Below are 20,581 nucleotides of genomic sequence, written 5' to 3'. Positions count from 1 at the left end.
TCGATGATCCACACATTTTAGCAGATAACAATAGAACAATGATGCCTTGATTATATTAAAACTTTAGTCACTGGAAAAAAGGTACCTAAAGGTATGTTAAAGTACCTACTGTTGTTAATATTCTATAACTTTTTTTGGATCTTTCTAATACCCCGTTTCGTCTTAAGAGATACCATAAAAATGATCATCCCTGGAGTCTTTCGTACATCGGCTCAAATACGTCTTAACTCGCAAAAGCTGAGCGCCTGAAAACTTTTATATGCAAGATGGACATTTGCGTATCATCTTTAAGAAAGTAGGTATATTTAAACAGGCGTTCTCTTGCTCGATGACAAACTCGTTTTTCAATGCATTTGGTTCATCAATAAAACAGTCCCATGTAGCGAGTATTTTGTGTTCAGTCATTTATTTATGTAACATTTTAACAAATATTAAACAAAATATTCCTTCGTTAAGTGTACACTTCGGACACATATTTTCTTACCATCATCATAAGGCTTGGAGAACAAGAGCTTTCTTCATTTTTATTAAGATCTTTAAAAAAATTAAAGAATTTCTCTATCTGCTGGATATCAGAAGCACTGTATTATCTCTGCACCGCTTAGTGATGGCATCCCTGCAGAGGGTCATGCCAGCGACGACCATATGTACCACAATGAGAAAGAAGGCCACTACCACGACCAGGATCATGGCCTCACCGGGCTTCTCCCAATCCAACTGCGGATAAATCCAATGTGTGCCAAGACTGTAGAGAACAAGAAATGTTGTTAGTTACATTCTTTAGTGGTTTGATATCCAAGTGCATATGGTCATAGGAATGATAGTTACCTACTTGAAGATTTAATCCTGATAAAGGTAAGTTCAGCATAATCATTATGATGAGCTTGCCATATCAGTTTTAAATTCTGACTAGACTATATTGATAATCTTAATTATATTAACTGATAAAGAATTAGTCACTTCTGAATTAAGATATACTTACGGGCTCATCCCACCAGCAAAATAGTATATGACACTGAAAATAACGTAGGCTAGCGCAAACAAGATTGGAATGTAGAAGTGCATCAGCCTGTGGGGATGGCGTGACGTGATCAGCATGCAGAACATCAGCACCGAGTTGATGCCGTGGAGAAACAGGTCCACAACTGGATTCAGTTCAAAGCCGCCATCTGCAGCTGAAAATGAAGGTTTTGATGTTGTTAGTAAAAGGGCAATTAGTCGTCGTAAGGTTTGACTGTTTGGTCTAGTGGTTATAACAGCGAGAGACGTGCACCGGCGGATTTTGACAAAATCTGTTGCCAGAAGGTGTTGCGTGGTTCAACCTAAAACTATGAGCAAGTTTTAACAGAATACCACCAGTCGCGGGCGGATACAGTCCTCCTCCTCCGTAATTGAAAAAACGCACGTATTAAATTCAGGTAGATCAAGGAGTAGGTACGAATTCGATAATGTGACGTGCATAGGTATATAAACTAGATACACTTTTAGGTAATAAATATTGCAATCGGGAAATATGAAAGTTACAAAATAATTGTAATTAAGTAGGTATCGTGAATTGGTGGAAAACTATTGAATGCTTGAAGTGTCAGTTTCCTGGCTGCAGTAGGTATACATATGTGCATGGCCAGGATTCATCATTTATGAAGTGGCGGACTATGAGATAAATGTATTTATATTATGATAATTGCGCTAAATATCAACGTTTGAAAATGAAAATCTTTGACAAACACTATTGATCACACTAAATAAAATTCATAAAATAGTTACATTTACCCTCGTTAGGTGTCGTAGGGTGGTCAGATGCATTCATAACTTTAGCATTAGTAACATATGCACATGCATTAGTAACATGTTATAACCTTCAAAATATACATGTTTAAACCACAACGGTAGATACATTTACCATGGAAGTTACACAAACAATATTTTTACAGTCAGACCGCACATAATTAGATTGCTCAAAAATTTACTCGATTTGTTCATACGTAGATATGTAGGTACTTGTAAAATATATACTTACGAGTGCATAGATCTCATTGTATATTTCTGTTTACTTTGAATTACTTACCAACTTCTGTGAGAAAAGAATAGTAGAATATCGTGATGAAGAATGCCATAGAAATTGAGATGTTATAACAGCACCAGTACATTTTTACCAGCACTGAAGGAGTTGTATCTGAAATCATGGAAGTACAGTAGTTTTACATTTTTGCTGTAGGACTTTAGGAATGTTTATCTCTACAGTGTTTTGTAAGAATATCTAAGCTATGTAATATATTACTGTTTAAGGTTTATCAATTTCATAACATTGCAAGAATTTAATCAGAGCTAATAAGATATTTTATAATCTCGTCAATTCGTGAAGTCGGGATTCTTAAAAATATTTTATGTTTTGGAATTCTTTGTAATTTATCGTTTACAGGGAATTGTTATTAATTGTTACAGGAATTAAAACAAGGACTTACCTGTTCCTCTAAAGAGTTCCGTAAGAGAGATACAACATGCTAGCAATGAAGTAATGGTGTTTACGTACAAGCCCCAACGGGTCATGAAAATAAACCCGTAACCAGCGCTTACTCCATCCTGAACCAAGATCACGAAGGCGGCTACCGTACTCCCAGCAAAACCTATGAATATTATTGTTCTGATCACCAACAAGGGCCAAATGGATTGACCTCTTTGCCAACAACTCAAATAAAAATCTGATAAATCTTCAAAGTCCAGCGAAAACTTTTGAAATTGGAATTCCTTTTTGAAATACTTTTTTACTGTTCCACCCATCTTTGAAACACACTTTTCTTAATTATTATTTTTATCGAGAGTAGGTTTATCGAGTGCGCGTGTCAACTACCGACTGAAACAGACCTTGTTATCTGATTAGTTTGTGATTATGGGCCACATTTAAGTACATAGATAGCATAAGAATGACGCCAAAATTACAAATAATTTTGGCGCCCGAGACAAATGATATAAGAAGCAAGTTTCTTTCATAAGTAGGTCGTGGAAAACGGGATGGGTAACACTCATTGTGAAGCCACTCTTGTATAGCTGTAAGTTATGATTAATTCTGGAGCTAAAAAATAACACCATATAAACATAAAAATATTTATTGATATCTACATGTTTTGACGTCATGAGGATTTCAAGATCACATTAATCCAGTCTGACTTTACGCTTTCTAAGTTAGGCTATGTACAAACCATAAATGTAAAGTACAAATAAATCTACTTACTTACAATCCTTAAAAACTAAAATCACAGTGTGCTTTGAATTTATACAGTAAAATATGTATAGCATAATATATTACATTCACACATAGAATAAATCATTCAGCCTATCTTCGGGAGGTGTCATGGCTGGTGGAGCAACCACAGGTAAAGATACCTACTAGATATAATTATCGTATTTTTACCCCCAACAATAAGTGTATTAACAAACCCCCTCCACGCTTTCTTCATAGCTCCCAAACGCAGAACACGTACAAACCCTTTTATTATTTTTAAATCTACTAAGACCATTCTTATGGTAGGTATGGTTGCGAGCGACCTGTATAATTGACTGAATTCCCTAACCGGTTAAGTTTCAGCTACGAATTAAGAGCACAACAAGCCAAAGGCATTTCTTACTCGGTTTTTTTTTAAATAATTTATATAATTAGGTAGATTTTCTTGTTAGGGTGCGAATGCATCGTTGTAGACGCCCGCAGGTACAGCCAGCCGTCTCTTGGCGATCGCGTCTCGTGCTGTAGCGATGCCAACTGTCAGCAGATGCATCAGTGCGAGGAATAGTGCTGTTAACGTGATCACCACCATCGTCTGCTCAGGCTTCGACCAGTCCACCACGGGGTAGATGAACGGGTTACCCCATCTGAAATGGTTAAACGACCTCTTTAGTAAGTAGGTAGGTTGAAGTAATATTTTTTACCCTTTGGATATATGATTATTTTTGGATGTGACATCAGAATAAAAGATTCTTAGAAGTGATGTAGAATTCTGATAAGCTTATTATGTTATCATATAATTGACCATGATTACAGTGAAAAACGCTCTTTCCCGACGCAAAAATGATGCAAGTTCGTTAACATACATCTAGCGAGACACGTTGAGGACTATGTACCAGTAAAAACTTTGCTACAGTTGCTAAAAAACGATGTCTATGGGTTTCGCAAATAGTTGTAGAGTAAGGTCATTCTCACGGCGAGTGATTTATTCTCAACTCCTCTGTATGTATGTAGTCACAACTATGGTACCTATCAGAGAAACAGGGCATGTTTTGTTTCATCAGCAGGTGTTTTGTTTTGTAAAAAAAAGCACAAATAGGTATGCTACTCGATAACTATAATAAGCTGATATACTATATCTTTAAACCTATATACTTACAAGCTTCATTTTTGCTATCGTGGCATTCCTATTCGAGAATACTCGTTCACATTTAAAATTTTCAAGTTCATATTTCGCAGATGTAAGTCGTGGTGGCCTAGTGGGTAAAGGACCAACCTCAAGTATGAGGGCGCGGGGTCGATCCCAGGTCAGGCAAGTACCAATGCAACTTTTCTAAGTTTGTATGTACTTTCTAAGTATATCTTAGACACCATTGACTGTGTTTCGGATGGCACTTTAAACTGTAGGTCCCGGCTGTCAGTGAACATCCTTGGCAGTCGTTACGGGTAGTCAGAAGCCAGAAAGTCTGACACCAGTCTAACCAAGGGGTATCGGGTTGCCCGGGTTACTGGGTTGAGGAGGTCAGATAGGCAGTCGCTTCTTGTAAAGCACTGGTACTCAGCTGAATCCGGTTAGACTGGAAGCCGACCCCAACGTGATTGGGAAAAGGATCGGAGGATGAGGATGATGATGATTTCGCAGATGTAAGTCGATTGTGGCTGTGTTCGGAATATAAAATTAAGCCATAGATAGGTAGTTCACCCGTTATACTATGTAATATTAAGTGGAGGTAACGTTATTCTCAAGTTTTGATTTGAATTTTCAATGATGATTTACGTAAACATATTTTGCAATAAGTTTAATCTGTATCGCGATGTCATTGAATGCACCAGTCTCAGTTTACAAAAGGGCTGTATTTATATTTAGCAAACACGTCTAGTACCCTACCTGTACTTGGCATATATTTGCAGTGTTCAAATAAAGCCAAGGATTCACGTGTTTGGTGTGCACGGCTGCGGTCATTCACATTTGTGTACTAGGCTTTCTGTTAAATGTTTATTTTGTTTTTCATGACTTTTAGTTAATCTTCAACAACACTCTGCTTTGTTTTGGTTTCTGTTTAAATGTTACTTGGCATGTTATACTAGTTTTGTTTTTGATGCTTTATTTATTTATTAAATACCTATGTATCGCAGGCTTCTTAAATATATTTGCAATCGATTCCTTAGAATGTTTTATTTTTCCAAATGTTAAGTACTTAATGAAAAAAAAAATCGCTTTTCAAAATGATTAACGAATTCACCTAAGTTTGTACAGCCAAGGTTCGTATACTAATTCACATATCATTTTAACATCAAATACACAAATTCACACATAGCTGTGTTTTATAGTGTGCGTGGGACACAAGCAATATACAATATATGTGCAATATATAGCAAACAAATTCATTGTTAGTCTGTCATTCACAGATAAGTCAAGAAACAGGAGTCTAATCTACATGTAGCAATTTCTTGACGTGCAATGTATTGTGTTCACCGCCCAAAAATCGTGTGTACTTCGCCTAAGTGGCGTAAGCGCAGCTTATTGTGAATACGATTTGTTACTGGATACATGGTGGTATAAAATAAAGGTTTGCGTTCTCATGCGATTTACAGCGATTGCATTTTAGTAGCAACCTTTTTTTACGAGTCTAGCAACTCAATAAAAAATCTGGAAGGATAAAATTACAATTTTTGTCCATTGGAACTCTCTTGTAGTCGAGACAAATACTTCGTTAGTTTGTCGTAGTAAATAAATCTTACAGCTGTTATATGATACATTGCGATTTAGAATTTATTTGGTAACACTACCTCATGTGTCCTCAAATCATAAAGCATAAAACAAATAAGCGCGCAGATGTCATGCGTACGAACAATGACTGCATACTAATCTAAGGTTTTTTGGAATTGTCTGTTTCCTTGTTTTATTGTCCCCGTTCACAAACAAGGTGATGCTCTTAAGGTAACATGAGTACAATCATACAAACGCATTACCGAACCTCTGCCATCGGCCTTGGGTCATATTTTCATAGCGGTATGTGCGTTAGATAGTCTAATCTAAATAAAATCTGTCATAGTATCAATGTCAACCTACGTAATGCTGAACTTGACAAGTATTATGCGTGAGTGTGTGACCATCGACCTCTCGCTCGTATATTGGCCACATGTCCGTTAGATGTCGAGGTTTCATTACGACATCACACCAATCTCCGATACCAGCCACGGAACAATCAATTAGAACATTATTTTATTATTATTTTGATCTTGAACTTTTACGCTGATGCAAGCGTAGCAACGAGCTTACGTTACGAAAATATTTGATTAAGTGTTTTTTTTATGTAATTATATCGGGTGTGTCGTTCACAATCACATTAAATGAAATGCGTTAATATACTGGTTATTATATGTCGATTAGCGAAAAGGAAAAAGAAAAATACGTAAAAATAAAAAAATGCATTTTTCAAACAAAGTAAATAGAATAAAAATGTGCGAAAATTAGAACACCATATAAAAGTCAGTCATTCCAAACAATTGAAACTCTCCCTTGAAAACTGACAGCTGTCAACTGATCAAAACATTCGATACTCCTAACTTTATCTCTGCTTTACACATGATGTTGTAAATTATAAAAACGAAAAATGACTCCTGTGGCTAAACCACTGAATGGATTAGGTTATTTTTTTTACAATTCGCCATAGAATATCATAAAGTATATGTGATTAGATTTAATGTGATTGTGAACGACACACCCGATATAATATTGGAATGCACATTTACGCATAGACTTATTTATCTAACTAAACATTTGAAGACTGTCATTTTGTTATTTCAGTCCAATTGAGTTTTTTTTATGATTTCATTACAGTTGCAAAATGATTATCGTTGAATCATTAAAGTCTTTACAAACAAAAGGTCTTTATTGATCCATTGCGTGTTTTAAAGGACGTTTTAGATTGATCTTGGAGATATCTAAACAAAGGGTCAGTTGCTTCATCTTACTCGTCTATTATCGTCAACGGCTTACATGCCTTTTAAAATGCCATTATGTAAATTGCTATATAATTGGTAGTTTGTTTGTTTACCTATGCACAAAAATTACTATTATCTAAATACCTAAGTTATCTGCTATGACTAATAGTATATACGCCCATTGCATATGCCTGCACTCGCATTAGTTTCATACATTCATGAGAGTGGGCGTGAGAGCATAAGACCATATGGCAGAGATATCAAAAGGTGCTCGCGTGGCAATGGACTGACAAGTGCTACCAAACATTGCTATGACCGTTCCGTTAACCATTCTTAAAATTGCATAGCTTGCTAATAAGAATCTTTATTTGCAGAGACACGGTATAACAGGTGTTTTGGTTATGTTACATTCGCCCGATTGGTATGCAAAGGACAATGGGCACAAATATATGGGACCTGGTATACCCCACCAATAGGAATGTCATATATACCATTGGATAGGTCTTTTTATGTAGAACAATATTTACTATGACAGCTTTGCTGAAATGTTTGCCCGTTCTGAGATATATGTAGATCAAAAACTGTGCTAAAGTTAGAACAAAGTAATCTATTGATAACTCAAGTTTTTAAAAGAAAATCTAAGTACTACCAAGTGTAAGTCTTGTAAGAACTACCTGTTGTGCCCGTTAGGGTCCATAATTGTTACTATTATGTAGCATTTCAACCTTTTATTGTATCAACTGGATTTTGGGCGTAATGAGAAACCACAGTTGCACAGTTTTTGATCTATATCTCAGAACGGACAAACATTTCAGCAAAGCTGTCATAGTAAATATTGTTCTACATAAAAAGGCCTATCCAATGATATATATGACATTGCTATTGGTGGGGTATACCAATCTGACCATTGTCCTTTTAAGTAGGCACTGGTACATAGCATAAATTAGGACATATAAAAGTGACATTGATTCAGTAATACTCACGGGTCCAATCCGCCAGCGAAGTAATAGATGACGCTGAAGAGCATATAGGCCCCGGCGAAGTACAGCGGCTGCATGACATGCATCAGCCGGCTGGGGTGGGCCGAGAAGATCAGCTCCACCAGCATCACTGCAGAGTTCACGCCGTGCAGCATGATGTCCAGCACCGGGTTCGGAGCGAAGTTCACTGTCTCAGCCGCTGGAATTATTAAATGGATGTTAAAAATTATGGTATGCTTTTTCATAGTTTTCATTTATAAGGTACATTACAGCAATTAATTAATTCACCTGAAGTAAATAAAAAATTGTTACTTAATGAAATTAGAGATTTTTGTTGCAAACCTAACTGTTTTAAAAATAGCTAGTTAATAGTAAAAACTCTTTTATCGCTAGTTACAAATGTCCTATTGAAAAAATCATCATACGCATAGTTAACTAAATGAAACGTTTACCGCGTCCTGTTTAATTGACTTTTTACAGGTATAACTATTGACTCCTCACCGTCGAAATAATGGTGGTGATCAAACCGCGTACCTTCTGTGTAAGAGGCCTTTGCCAAGCAGTGGGGTCATTAAGTAGGTCGTTGTTGTTATAAAAGGCTTTTTATGTCGAACATTTTTTCGTTTTGCGACTGCGATACATTTTCACAGTATGTCTTTTGTTGCTCAATTGATAATGCGAGTGGCATTAGAAAGCGGTAACAATGTGGGCACCATGGAGTTGGAATTTGTCAATGTTGTTCCACCATCGTAACGTAAGCCCATTTTAATTCGGGTCATTAAAGAGTTTATTAATATTCCTATTTGTAAAACCGTTTTGTAAACGTCAATCAAATAAATTATCAACGCGTTTCTCAAACATTGCGGAGTTTTCAAAAGGTATAAAATGAGACGGTGACAATTCATACTGATTGATTCTGAGTTGTGCAACTAATATTGATTTATTGTCAGATAGTGTTGACGAGCAATAAGTCAATATTATTCTGATTGCTCTTAATAGTTGGACGTCAGCGCTTGCGTCTTCAATATAACATCTTCAATTTACACAATAACTGTTTCAAAACCTTAACCATTTGTAGGGCAAGCGAGTTATTTTTGATAGACGTTGCATTGTTCAGATTACTGATATAAGAATTCAAGGATTTGTTAGAATAACAACCTTTACAAACTAAAATGTGGCCTACTTAGGTCTTTGTTAGGTTTAGTACAACTTACAAGTCTTCAGGATTCCCCAGTAGAACACCGTGATGAGGAAGGCGACGGGGATGGTGATGTTGTACAGGATCCAGTAGGTCTTCACGTACCATGGCAGACCGAACGTTGCATCTGAATCGAAATGTTCAAATTATTTCACATTGCCTTGAACACAGATAATAAGAGCTATTCAAATATCGATAGCTGTTTCAATGTCAACGTGCGGGTAACTGCATTAGTTTGGAATTTTTGTCAGTTTCTAATATTTTGGGACGAGGTGAATTCAAACCATTATGCTAAGTTCATATTCTATAAATAAAGCTGCCGTTCCCACATTGCAGTTACGGCGTTGGCCAATACGTAAATTATCATGCATTAAATTGAAATAACTTGTATTTTCCGCTCATCTAAAGAGACGACTACGCGTGTACGCATTATAATCTACGTATAATTTTGTGAATGTAACGATCATATCTTCCGCTAGCATTGGTCGCACAGCGGAACATAACTAATGCGTCCGCTCTACATAGAATGTTATACACGACCTTCATTAAATATTAATATATGAACCAGTTATTCGACAACTTATTTCATGGAGATAGTTCGTTATGTGGTGTTAGTAAGTGAGAGATGAGATAATGTGGAGGCAATATTTTATAAGACCTCACGCGTTTGGCGCGAGGTCAGACGAACGCATTAATACGTGATGCTCACTGCAGCCACGTACCACATATTATTCTTTGACGTGACATCAACAGGCCCATATCAAACAATACAGCATCTCCTATAAAATCTTCGACAATCGAGGTTCAAAATTAACATATTTTCAATAAAAAAGGCCAGCGATTGTTGAGCCACACGTTTACGCGTATGTTGTCTGTTTTGATAACATGCTACGTGCTGTTTTATCAGAACAGGTGTGACACGTGGTAGATAAACACAGATAGATACGTATGAGTTGGGAATAAAGCGTACCAATGGGCTTCTTAAAGTAAGCGTATGCTGATACAGCAGTAGAGAATCCGGTGGTGAGAACGATTAGTAGGAAACCCCAATGCGTTAGGTATATGAACCAGTAGCCGAAACGTATGTTCAATGTCAAGGGCACAGCTATAGACGTGAGCAGCACGCACGTCGAGAACAGGAAGAGGAAGCCTCGGAGGAGCAGCAGCGGCGCGGCCGAGCGGTTGCTTTGCCAACAGCTCACGTAGAAGTTGCACGGCGACGCGTGCTCCAGCAGACACGAGCGCCACCGACACTCCACGCGCACACACTTCACGCACAGCATGGCGCACCAGCCACCACGCACACAACACTAACCAACAACTCGGAACACACAAACAGCATTTCCAAATGTTATTTGTTTAGCGCGTGACTGTATTGATCCTTCACTAGATTGCGAAGATAACCTTAATATAATCAGCTCAGTATTCCCCGCGTTAAATATGACCGATCGTGCACATAGTTAGTGATAAACTAAGTAGTGAAAATGTGCTGCAAGCAGTGAAGCGTGAGGACGGCTGATCTTGTAACAGCACTGTAATGAACTTGTTCCTTATTGTACCGCCAAGGTCTTGCGACATAGATTTTTAATCGGTTCTTGCAATAGCCATTTTTATACTTAGCTTACTTGTTTTGTATTTAATCTTATCTGCGTATAAATAGCTGCTATTTGGTGCTGGTTTTGTTTTGTTTGATTGATACCTTGAAAATTGTTCTTTATCTATTTTCAATACCTATACTATACCTAGCAACATGTGATTTCGCTTTATATTTGGGAACGGGTGCTGCTGGAGGTACTAGGTCGTGTTGTTGGCTATTTACTCTTTATTCATTATAAGTTAGGTCTTTTATTAGCTTTTTTGTGAAAATAATATTACTGTAATCCTAGTAGGCACATCATGTTTGTGTTGTACATGTAATGTAGTAGGATGCACCAATTTTATGCTTAGGTTAAAATTATATATTTTAACAGGCTTTAGATACGCGTACAAAGTAATGGTCGAGAACTCAGTTTTTAATGGGGGTGAATCAGTATGCTAACAGACTCGTGTTAATTTTTATTTCTATTTCTTATCATCTGATATTTACTACTTTTGTACTAGTTTTGTATGCATATGGTTCTTCAAACCTAATAGACATTGCTAGGGAGTTTGTTGCGCCACTTTTTTGGGGGCTGTCTTTTCGACAGCCTAATTGGCCTAATAAATCAGACTAATCTGAATTAAGGTTTTTGAGTATTATTATAACTAACATTCTTTGATTTATGATTCTAGATTTGATGTTATTTGTAGGTAGTTTACAAATTGAATTTCAGATTAATTTAATAACACATATTTTTTATCTTCTTTATTTATTTTTTATCGTGTATTTTCATCTCCACCTACCATAACTAATTGGGAAAAACATCAAACAGCAACTTTAGTTTGTGTATTTTTGCTAATATCTTATTTTTATCTACCTATATTAGTTAATTGTAGACAAAAACACTTGACGGTTGGAGTGTAGCAAAGGGTGTGCAAGGCTTTTGGGACTTAAAAAATTTTTCATAAAAAATGAAAATTTCTGAAAATGTCTAGTTTTTCATATCTATCGTATAGAATACCTAAAAATAAGACGAAAACCATCTGGGCACTTTTTGTCTAGGACCAAGGAGCCCCGCGTAGCGGGGCTCCGTCGACTGGCAACCTCGACTTAGGGCAACCCCGACTCGGACAGGTTAGGTTCGAAGGGGATGGCGGGGTCTGCAAGACCCCGCCATCCCCTTCGTGGTTATTTTTTTTTAAACCACCCAGAAGTAGGAGCCCCGCGCAGCGGGGCTCCGTCGACTTTGCCTTTGTTTACAATCACCTTCAGTGCTCATTTTCAGGTGAACCGTTGGTCCTAGGCAAAAGGTGCCCAGATGGTTTTCGTCTTATTTTTAAGTATTCTATACGATAGAAATGAAAAACTAGACATTTTCAGAAATTTTAATTTTTTATGAAAAATTTTCTAAGTCCCAAAAGCCTTGCACACCCTTTGCTACACACTAACCCACTTGACGTTTTCTTATCTCATGTTTGGTCACGATCTAACCTTCCCACGATTTAATTATGAAATAACAGTCGGTAAAAAGGCATTAAGTTTTAATTAGTGACGAGAAAACAATAACTCGCCCAGAAGAATGACATTAATGGTTGTAATCATTATATGAAACCTCTGATAAGGTTTTGCTCGTTTTGATAGAAGGTATGCATTATTTTGTTATTTCGAATGCACAGGAAATTAAACAGGCCACAATGCGAATTGATGTTCAAAGCACATCACCGATCGTTAGGTACTAATGGGTATGTGATTATTTATAAAGATAATATTAGCAGGTTTCAATAGCTGCCTAGTTCTCTTTTGCGAAATATTCATGCACGCGTGACTAAGTCAGTGGCGCGAATTTATTATACAGTACAAGAATGCTGTAGTTGTCAGGCAGGCGGGTGCCGGTACCGCTGCAGCTTGCACCAGCTCCGCCAGCCAGGATGCTATGTGAAACACCAGGTGGAGCAACCGTCGCCATTAGTGACGCATCACCGACCCGCTCGGAAGACACCCATTACAACCAATTAACAGATGCAGCAATTAAAATGCTGTCAACTTACCTGTTAAACCTTTACGTCCTATGGCGACGAATATCCCGAACGACGACTCCAGTACCACGAACGCCAGGCCCCAATGTGTCATGTAGAGGAGGAACTTCTCTGTTGGCCCCCAGAAGAACGATATGGACCAGAGCATGACGACCAGTGCCCACACGAGGATGGGCACTCTCCAGTACAGAGGCGATATCCTTCCCCAACATGATCTCGTGAACGGCTCGCTCGTCAAATTCTCTTCTTTCCCAAGTATTCCTGTAGCGCAATAAAACGTTTTCCTCCACGACCACTGCATCGTGCTATGTAAACTTATGATCTCTTGCGCAATAAATTATACTTAGTCAAAATACTCCTTCAGTTATTTTATAACATCTTGAGTGAGACCCCACTGTTTGTGTAGCTGAGGACAAGGACAAAAAATAAGAATATTAAATACGCTATAAATAATTATTTTGCCAAAATGATACTCTTAAGTTACAAGGTTCTTCAAATTCAAGTGATTAGCATAAAAGAAAATGAAGTCATAATTTGATAACTCATCAAAAATATTAGTTGTCAAGCACATCAGGTATCTCTTAAGAGGTTGAGAGCTAAGGTCAAGTGACCATAACATAAAATAAGTGAGTTAGGGAAATGGTGAAGGTATTGGTGCGTAAAATGTGATAGAGGTAAAATGAGTCAAGTGACAATATGTACTCTATCAATAATGATAGAGAGCCATTTTGAGACCAATTGATTGCATACCTACTTTCGGTACAATTTTGATCTGTTTTGAATTAGTCGTTTCTGGGCTCATGAAAGTTGTATATTTTTAGAACAAGCTGGGCATATGATGATTAATCTTTCTATAAAATAATGTAAAGGATTGGTAAATATTAAGGGCCAATTAAATCTATTAAATTTCCAATATAATAAAAGGTTGATTGCAATCCACGCAACCGCTAGATGAATAGTCAAGGTGAAGTATAACCATAGCTCCTATAAGTCAATAATAATAATTTATTTTATTGCATTTTATATGAACAAGTATGAGTATATATAATGACCTTAAACTATACATATGTAAAATATAAATAATTATGGTAGGTATGTCTGCATTTTAAAATTAACAATTGAATAGTTATTTGTAGGAGTTTGAATAATCATCAATCATCATTATTTTGGCTACAATCAAATGTTATAAACGTGACCGCATGCAAACAGGTTTACCGTATCCATACAATACAATTAAGTTTAATTACTTATACAGTATATTCACCCCAGTATAAATAATAATAAAGTCACACATCAAAAATCAAAGACAACCAAACTAGCTGGAATGACAAATCTATAAAAAAAACCTTTAATACGTTCTCAATGCGTAATGCCAATCATTGAAACCAAAACATGCATAAGTACGCTCAAACAATTTATTTGCTGTCATAAAAAAAACTTAAACGCATTTAAACGACAAACATTAACTATGAAAGATTACTGAATTTACATACTTATACAATAGTACGACATTCATCATGTAATGTTATAAGAGGATAGCAAATATTACGAATTACTAGAATTCTGTTCAAAATAAACACACGCTACAAGTTCAAGTTCAGCGGAGCATTGATAGTTGCGCAGTCGCAGATACCTGCCTGATGACCTACATAAAATATTACGTAGAACGAATCGACTGCTCTATGTTTTTTTTATTGACGACTATTAACACGTGTTAGGCAATATAGCATAACTTTAGTAACACGATAAAACTAAAAAACCGACCAAATGCGAGTCGGAATCGCTCACGAAGGGTTTCGTACCATTCAATAGAAAATGAGCAAAAATATCACGTTTGTTGTATGAGAGCTCCCCAAAATAATTATTCTATTATAGTTTTCAGTATTTGTTGTTACCTATAGCGGCAACAAAAATACATCATATGTAAAAATTTCAACTCTCTTACTATCACGGTTCATGAGATACAGCCTGGTGACAGACGGACGGACGACGGACGGACTTCGAAAACGAAAAAGCGAAAACCTATCAGGGTCCCGTTTTACCCTTTGCGTATCTACCTACGGAACCCTAAAAAAACTAACGGACATAATGTACTGCTACAATTTTATTTTTAAGTACTATTAAACGACCGTTAATATAATTAAATGCATGTTCGTATAAAAGGTTAATGAATGTGCGTAAATTTACCTAATTTAGTATTAAATTAGAATATTTGCCGAAGGTTATGACTGCAAACTGCGGAGCAAACATTTGCTTGCGGTCGGCATTGGTTAGTAAGTACACAAGCAAGTATTTGGCATATACAAATACATATGTATAATTATTTGTATGTGCATAAACTATTAAAGGAATACGCGGATACACGTTTCAAGTTACGTGGCTGTTACTCTGTTGGCAAAATATATTTAAGTACATTTAGAAGCAAAAAATCCTGAGCTCACAAAAAAGCTTTAAGTGTTAGCTTATTAAATCGACTTTAATATTAACTTAGTAGGAAGTATTGTTCGTGATTAAAATCTAATATTTTTTATATACATATTCACTCATATATTTATTTTAATTAATCTGCGCGCTTGTTGATTCTTAGTTTCAGTCTACATCGTATTAAACCATTCATTCAAAAAATCGAATGCTTACAACTCCATTTACGATTGTACAATATAGTAAAACCTCTAAATATTAACCGGTATTTTATTACTATCAGTAAATAAAATGTGGTCAGGAATTTAATTACACTATATTTTTTACTGAGTACGAAACACGTGTTTGAAAGGCTTAGAATATGTATTTCTACAATCAATCAATACTCGAGGTCAACGTGCTGTAGCCACGGTCAAGTGTAAGTGAAGCTTAGTTCGTAAACACTCAAATAAATCGGTTTTATTAATCGAGTTTTGGTATGTGACTGTTGAGCGAATGCACGTTTATTTTCATTCACAACAGCGAAGTTCATTGATCGGAAGTACACCTTCGAAAAGGAACTTTTCTACATCTACTACAGGCAGCTTAATTTATTGCAAAACAATCCCTAAAATCAATCGCGATCTCAATGTGATGTTAAACATAAAAAGATACGCATGACTATGCGTAATATAGCTCACTGTATCAGAACCTAAAACTTTACGAAAGCACAAACTTACTGAAATTTAAACTACAACACTTTTCACATTTTCAAAATACTCGAAGTTAAAAATAATTTTCGATTGTTTAAGTCAGTAATCATAAAATTTGCACCTTTTGTTTTCACGTCCGCCGCAACTACAGTCCAACACAGTATTGTTTAGTTGTTGTCAAATTATAATACGAGTCGAAACCTATCGGGGAACAATACCATGTAACTGAACTCTTAGTAGGTATTTTGTAAATGTTTCCACAATCAGGCCGTACTATGGGTCAACACTAACTTTGCTTAATTTGTTAAGTCGCCTTGTCCAAACGCTGTTAAATATATTTGTGTTCAGCCGTTGTTTGTTATTTACGTTCGTGCCGGCCTACAACATCCTTTAAGGCAGTCGAGGAGCTCACTGCGTGGAAAATCATTTCAAGGGCATTAGAAACCGAGGAAAACGCTCGCTCATTATCCTAACCTTAAGGATGCGCTCAGTCACGATAGACGAACGATTTGTAATCACAATAAGGATATGGTGCTAACGTGGCCCTCATCTTCCGGTGCTCGCGTGTTTCTAAACATCCGATTGAGTGGCAATTCGTTTTGCCAACTTTTTACTATTATATTTGTAACTGATTATATCAGTGTACTTACAGCTTGTTACACCCATAGAAGCATGTCGTGACACAATCTTCGAGGTTAAGAAAAAGGCCTACTAATTTGTTTTTCCACGTTGTTGGTTCAACGAGGTTAGAAACTGATGTTGCCAGGGTTTACATCACTCAACTTGAAGGATCTGATGATCGTGCTGTAAACACTTAACAAGTTCCTCTATTCTTAATTATTAAGAGAGTTCCTGCGTTTATGATAAATTACTGCCCTTCTGAGCCAGCCGTGAAAATTACAAATTATGGAATGGCATTTTCCATTCTAAGATTTAAATAAAATTAATTTGGGACAAGCTAGGTCTAATACGAGCCAGCAGCTGCACAAAGCGTTTAGTGAAATGTCATTTTACGAGTTACGGTAAGACTGAAAATACATTACTGAAAATAAATATGCCCCAAGAAGATTGAAGCCAATATCTAGGCGAGCTGTTGGGACATGCGCCAAAATACTATTGGAACCTATATTACTTGTCAAGATTTGTTCCAGATTTAGTTTCTGTTATTAATTAGATGCTGTTCGAGTGACGTTTCTTGCATATGTGATGAAATGGTCAGGTGCAGACCAATTGCATATTTTCATAGGTCAGGTTTTTTTATCATATTTCATTGTCCTGACCTACACGGTTGTATTATTTCTGGCAGTATTGTTTGGAGATTGATATAAATAATATATTAAAAAAAAAAAAATGTGCCTGTAGCTTTAGTTCGTAAGTAGCGTAGTTTATCTAAAATCTAAAACATTCACGAAATGCGGCGGAAATCGATAATGTATACAAGGTTTTTGCCCTTTCGGGTCAGTTGCCTTTAAAGGGTGAGTACGTGAACACTCCTATGCATAGATTAGGTCGAGGACTTCTTCTCCGAGAGCCGGTCTTCTATCGGTAATTTTTATGCGACCAAGAATACTTAATCGTGTAATTACTTACTATAATTTAATGGCACGATAACTTAATATGCGCATAAACGGAATAAATGAAGGCACATCTGCGTTACTTAGCAAACACTTCAAAGATTCATAAACTTAAAATCATTGATCTAACTACCTATGTAGGTACATACGTAGGTACATGGTAACAAAAAAGGATTTTCCGTTTGCTTAGAATGGACGTCATAACAATTATTAAGTACAATTATAAACATATTTAAGTTGTTGAGGATTTTTTGCTTAGATAACTGAGTTTTGATTGCTGACGTTAACACTCATTTTTGGTTAGTTTTGGGGAAATTTTGATGGATGTGAAAATAAAATAAGTAAGAAATATGAATGAAAGTTTTGATGAGTGGTCGCATAGTGGGACAATAAATAGACCGTTGTTGTTATGAATAGTGGCATCCATTTGATGACAATGAACAAGTTTTCATTATGGAGGTACTGAGAGATCAGTTTATGAGATGATAAAGGGAGTTGCTGTTTGTTGACCTATTTTGATAATATTTTAATTGTTCGTTTTGGATTAAAAATGTTTCCCTACTGTCGTAATATTTTTATGGCAGCTTGATGTCATAGTGATGAATAAGAAAAAACAATTACTTTGCAATTGTAGATTATTATAATTTTTATATCAGTTTTACCATAAAATATATAAGGAAATAAACAAAAGGGGCTTATCTATAAAAAAAATAATTATTTGTTACAATTTGCAATACATACCAGCTTATACTTTATTTTGTTCACACAATACACTAATTATTAAAATAAAATTTAAACTTGAATGAACGTCGCGCTTTTACGTTTATTCATAAGTTTGCGCGGTTCGCTAGTTATCAGAGTTACACGCAGCACGCGTGATGCAGCGCGCGAATGCCGCGCGACTGACGCCATAGATAATACACTAACTGACGCTCCGAGTGCCGTGCGGCTCGGATGCTGCGCGCACGCACGTCAGCTACCTGCGTGAACCGCGCGCGCCGGCTCGCCCTCAACCAGCCCGTCATATAAATCCTTCATGCATCGCGAATGATTTCGATCACACTTTTTACACAACATTTTTTAGGCTCACCTTGATTCTATTTCATTAATGATATGGTCAGTTATTTAGATGGAATGCGAAATAAAAACATAAATTACCTCAGAAAATTATTTCATTTATTATCACGATTAATTACACTGATTAAAATACGATATGACCTTAGGATATTTTCTACAACGTTCGTGAAAATGGGATTTTAATTACATTAGAAATAAATAAATTCACGGCCAATTTCTGAAATAGACCAAAATACTGAGGATCTCTTTATTTTAATACTAGAAGATACAATAGTTATTTCCAGAGAGATTACAGTCCATTACAATTTTATAATAATTACATTATTGCTTACAATTTCGAGATTACAAGTCTATTATTGCTTATTAGTTTAATTAACAGTAATTTAATTAAAAGAAACATTGCATCACAGCATTTTGTCCGATTTTAAATTAGGGCTAGGAACGATTCATATCACTATTAATAAGTCCTACACTAGGCTACGTAGATTCGCTTACATAAATGCTGACACAACTTAAGTTCGGAGCGAGGCAGGAATGTACGCAAACTCAGCTTCTCACGACAACAGTATCTAGCTATAAGTAATTTACTATTTCTATGGAAATGCAGAATTACTTAGTTTCCCGCGGGCTGCTCCTAATTGAACATAATACCTATGTTATTTACTCGTTTCCTAACAACAGTTTATGAACAAGGACACCATGACAAAATATTATAATAATGATAATAAATTAATACATATAATTATAAAATAAAATATATTCAAAGATATTGACGGGCCAAGGTGATAGAGTTCTGTTCTGTCAGATGTCACACTCCTATAAAGTTCTATGCGTAAAACTGGTTTTATTTTCGACTTTTCAACATGGTAACACCAATAGATTCAAGATCAAGGGAGTTGAAATATGGCACATTATTAGTGTAAGGTATTTGTAAGTAATATTTTAGGATAACAACACTATTTACGAAAAAAAGGGCCAGTTATAAGTAGGCACTTACGTTTTTGAACGTTTGCAATAATAAAAATATCGCATAAAAGATGCTACCCCCGTATTTGAGCTTGAAATATCTCACTAAGGTATATAAATTGTCTATACCTGCAACCCAGCAATGAATAGGTATAATTTTTCCCAAGCGTGACCTTTTTCGCTTCTACGAACCATTTTCCTCCATTTAACTATCGCACCTTTGGGCCAAAATATCATAATTTTCATAAAATCGATACCAATTCAATCGATACATACATAAATATCACAATTCGAGTAAATACTACATATAAGTGTAAACTTGCGCATATATTGTTTTATCAGCCGCCACTTAAGAGGTGCATAATGGATTAAGTCGAATAAAATAGAACCATTATTGGATATTAACATAATTTTGTTGTTCATATTATACAAGTCCAATTTCTATGAAGAGGTTTTCATTTGTTTCAAAACGTACATCTACATAATTCTACAGAGTAAAGCAATTCTAATGTGTTAAAATATTTCAATTACCCTTTAAGATGGAAAAACCTTGGAAAAACCATGTAACTACAATATTTATTTTGTGGTCACTTGGGTCTTGATTTCCATGAATTGACGAAGTTCCGTTCTATACTTACTTGTCTAATCCACTATGCACCCGTGTAAGTTTACAACAATGAGGTTGACTTCTATAGCCTCTTACAATAAAACACGCCAACCTTTTTTGACCTATAGTTTTCAGGAGTATAAAATTACTAAAGTTATGAAGAAAATTTTCGTTATTTTTCATATTTTTATGTACCTTTCAAAAGTTCATGACAAAACAAAACAATAGGTTTTTACTCTCGATAACTTTGGTCAATAAAAGTCACGGTGCTCGAATGTTTTGC

The 20,581-nt window shown here is 36.0% G+C and overlaps 1 protein-coding gene across 1 annotated transcript; it reads right to left on the bottom strand.

Annotated features, from left to right (window-relative positions):
• Window positions 1-380: 380 nt before the first annotated feature.
• Window positions 381-10,996, bottom strand: LOC110378554 (uncharacterized). Its single transcript, XM_021337871.3, has 8 exons — window positions 10,317-10,996; window positions 9,363-9,473; window positions 8,152-8,347; window positions 3,675-3,867; window positions 2,466-2,799; window positions 2,069-2,176; window positions 983-1,175; window positions 381-745 (listed from the first exon to the last, which is right to left on the bottom strand). Exons 1-8 carry the CDS (start codon window positions 10,627-10,629, stop codon window positions 559-561), a joined length of 1,635 nt encoding a protein of 544 aa, XP_021193546.3. The 5' UTR covers window positions 10,630-10,996; the 3' UTR covers window positions 381-558.
• Window positions 10,997-20,581: the final 9,585 nt, after the last annotated feature.

The sequence above is a fragment of the Helicoverpa armigera genome, chromosome 3 (genome assembly GCF_030705265.1).
Source record: "Helicoverpa armigera isolate CAAS_96S chromosome 3, ASM3070526v1, whole genome shotgun sequence".
In the NCBI taxonomy this organism is placed as follows: Eukaryota; Metazoa; Arthropoda; class Insecta; order Lepidoptera; family Noctuidae; genus Helicoverpa; species Helicoverpa armigera.
Note: the sequence above shows the minus strand (reverse complement) of the source record. Positions and strands in the feature narration are given on the sequence as shown.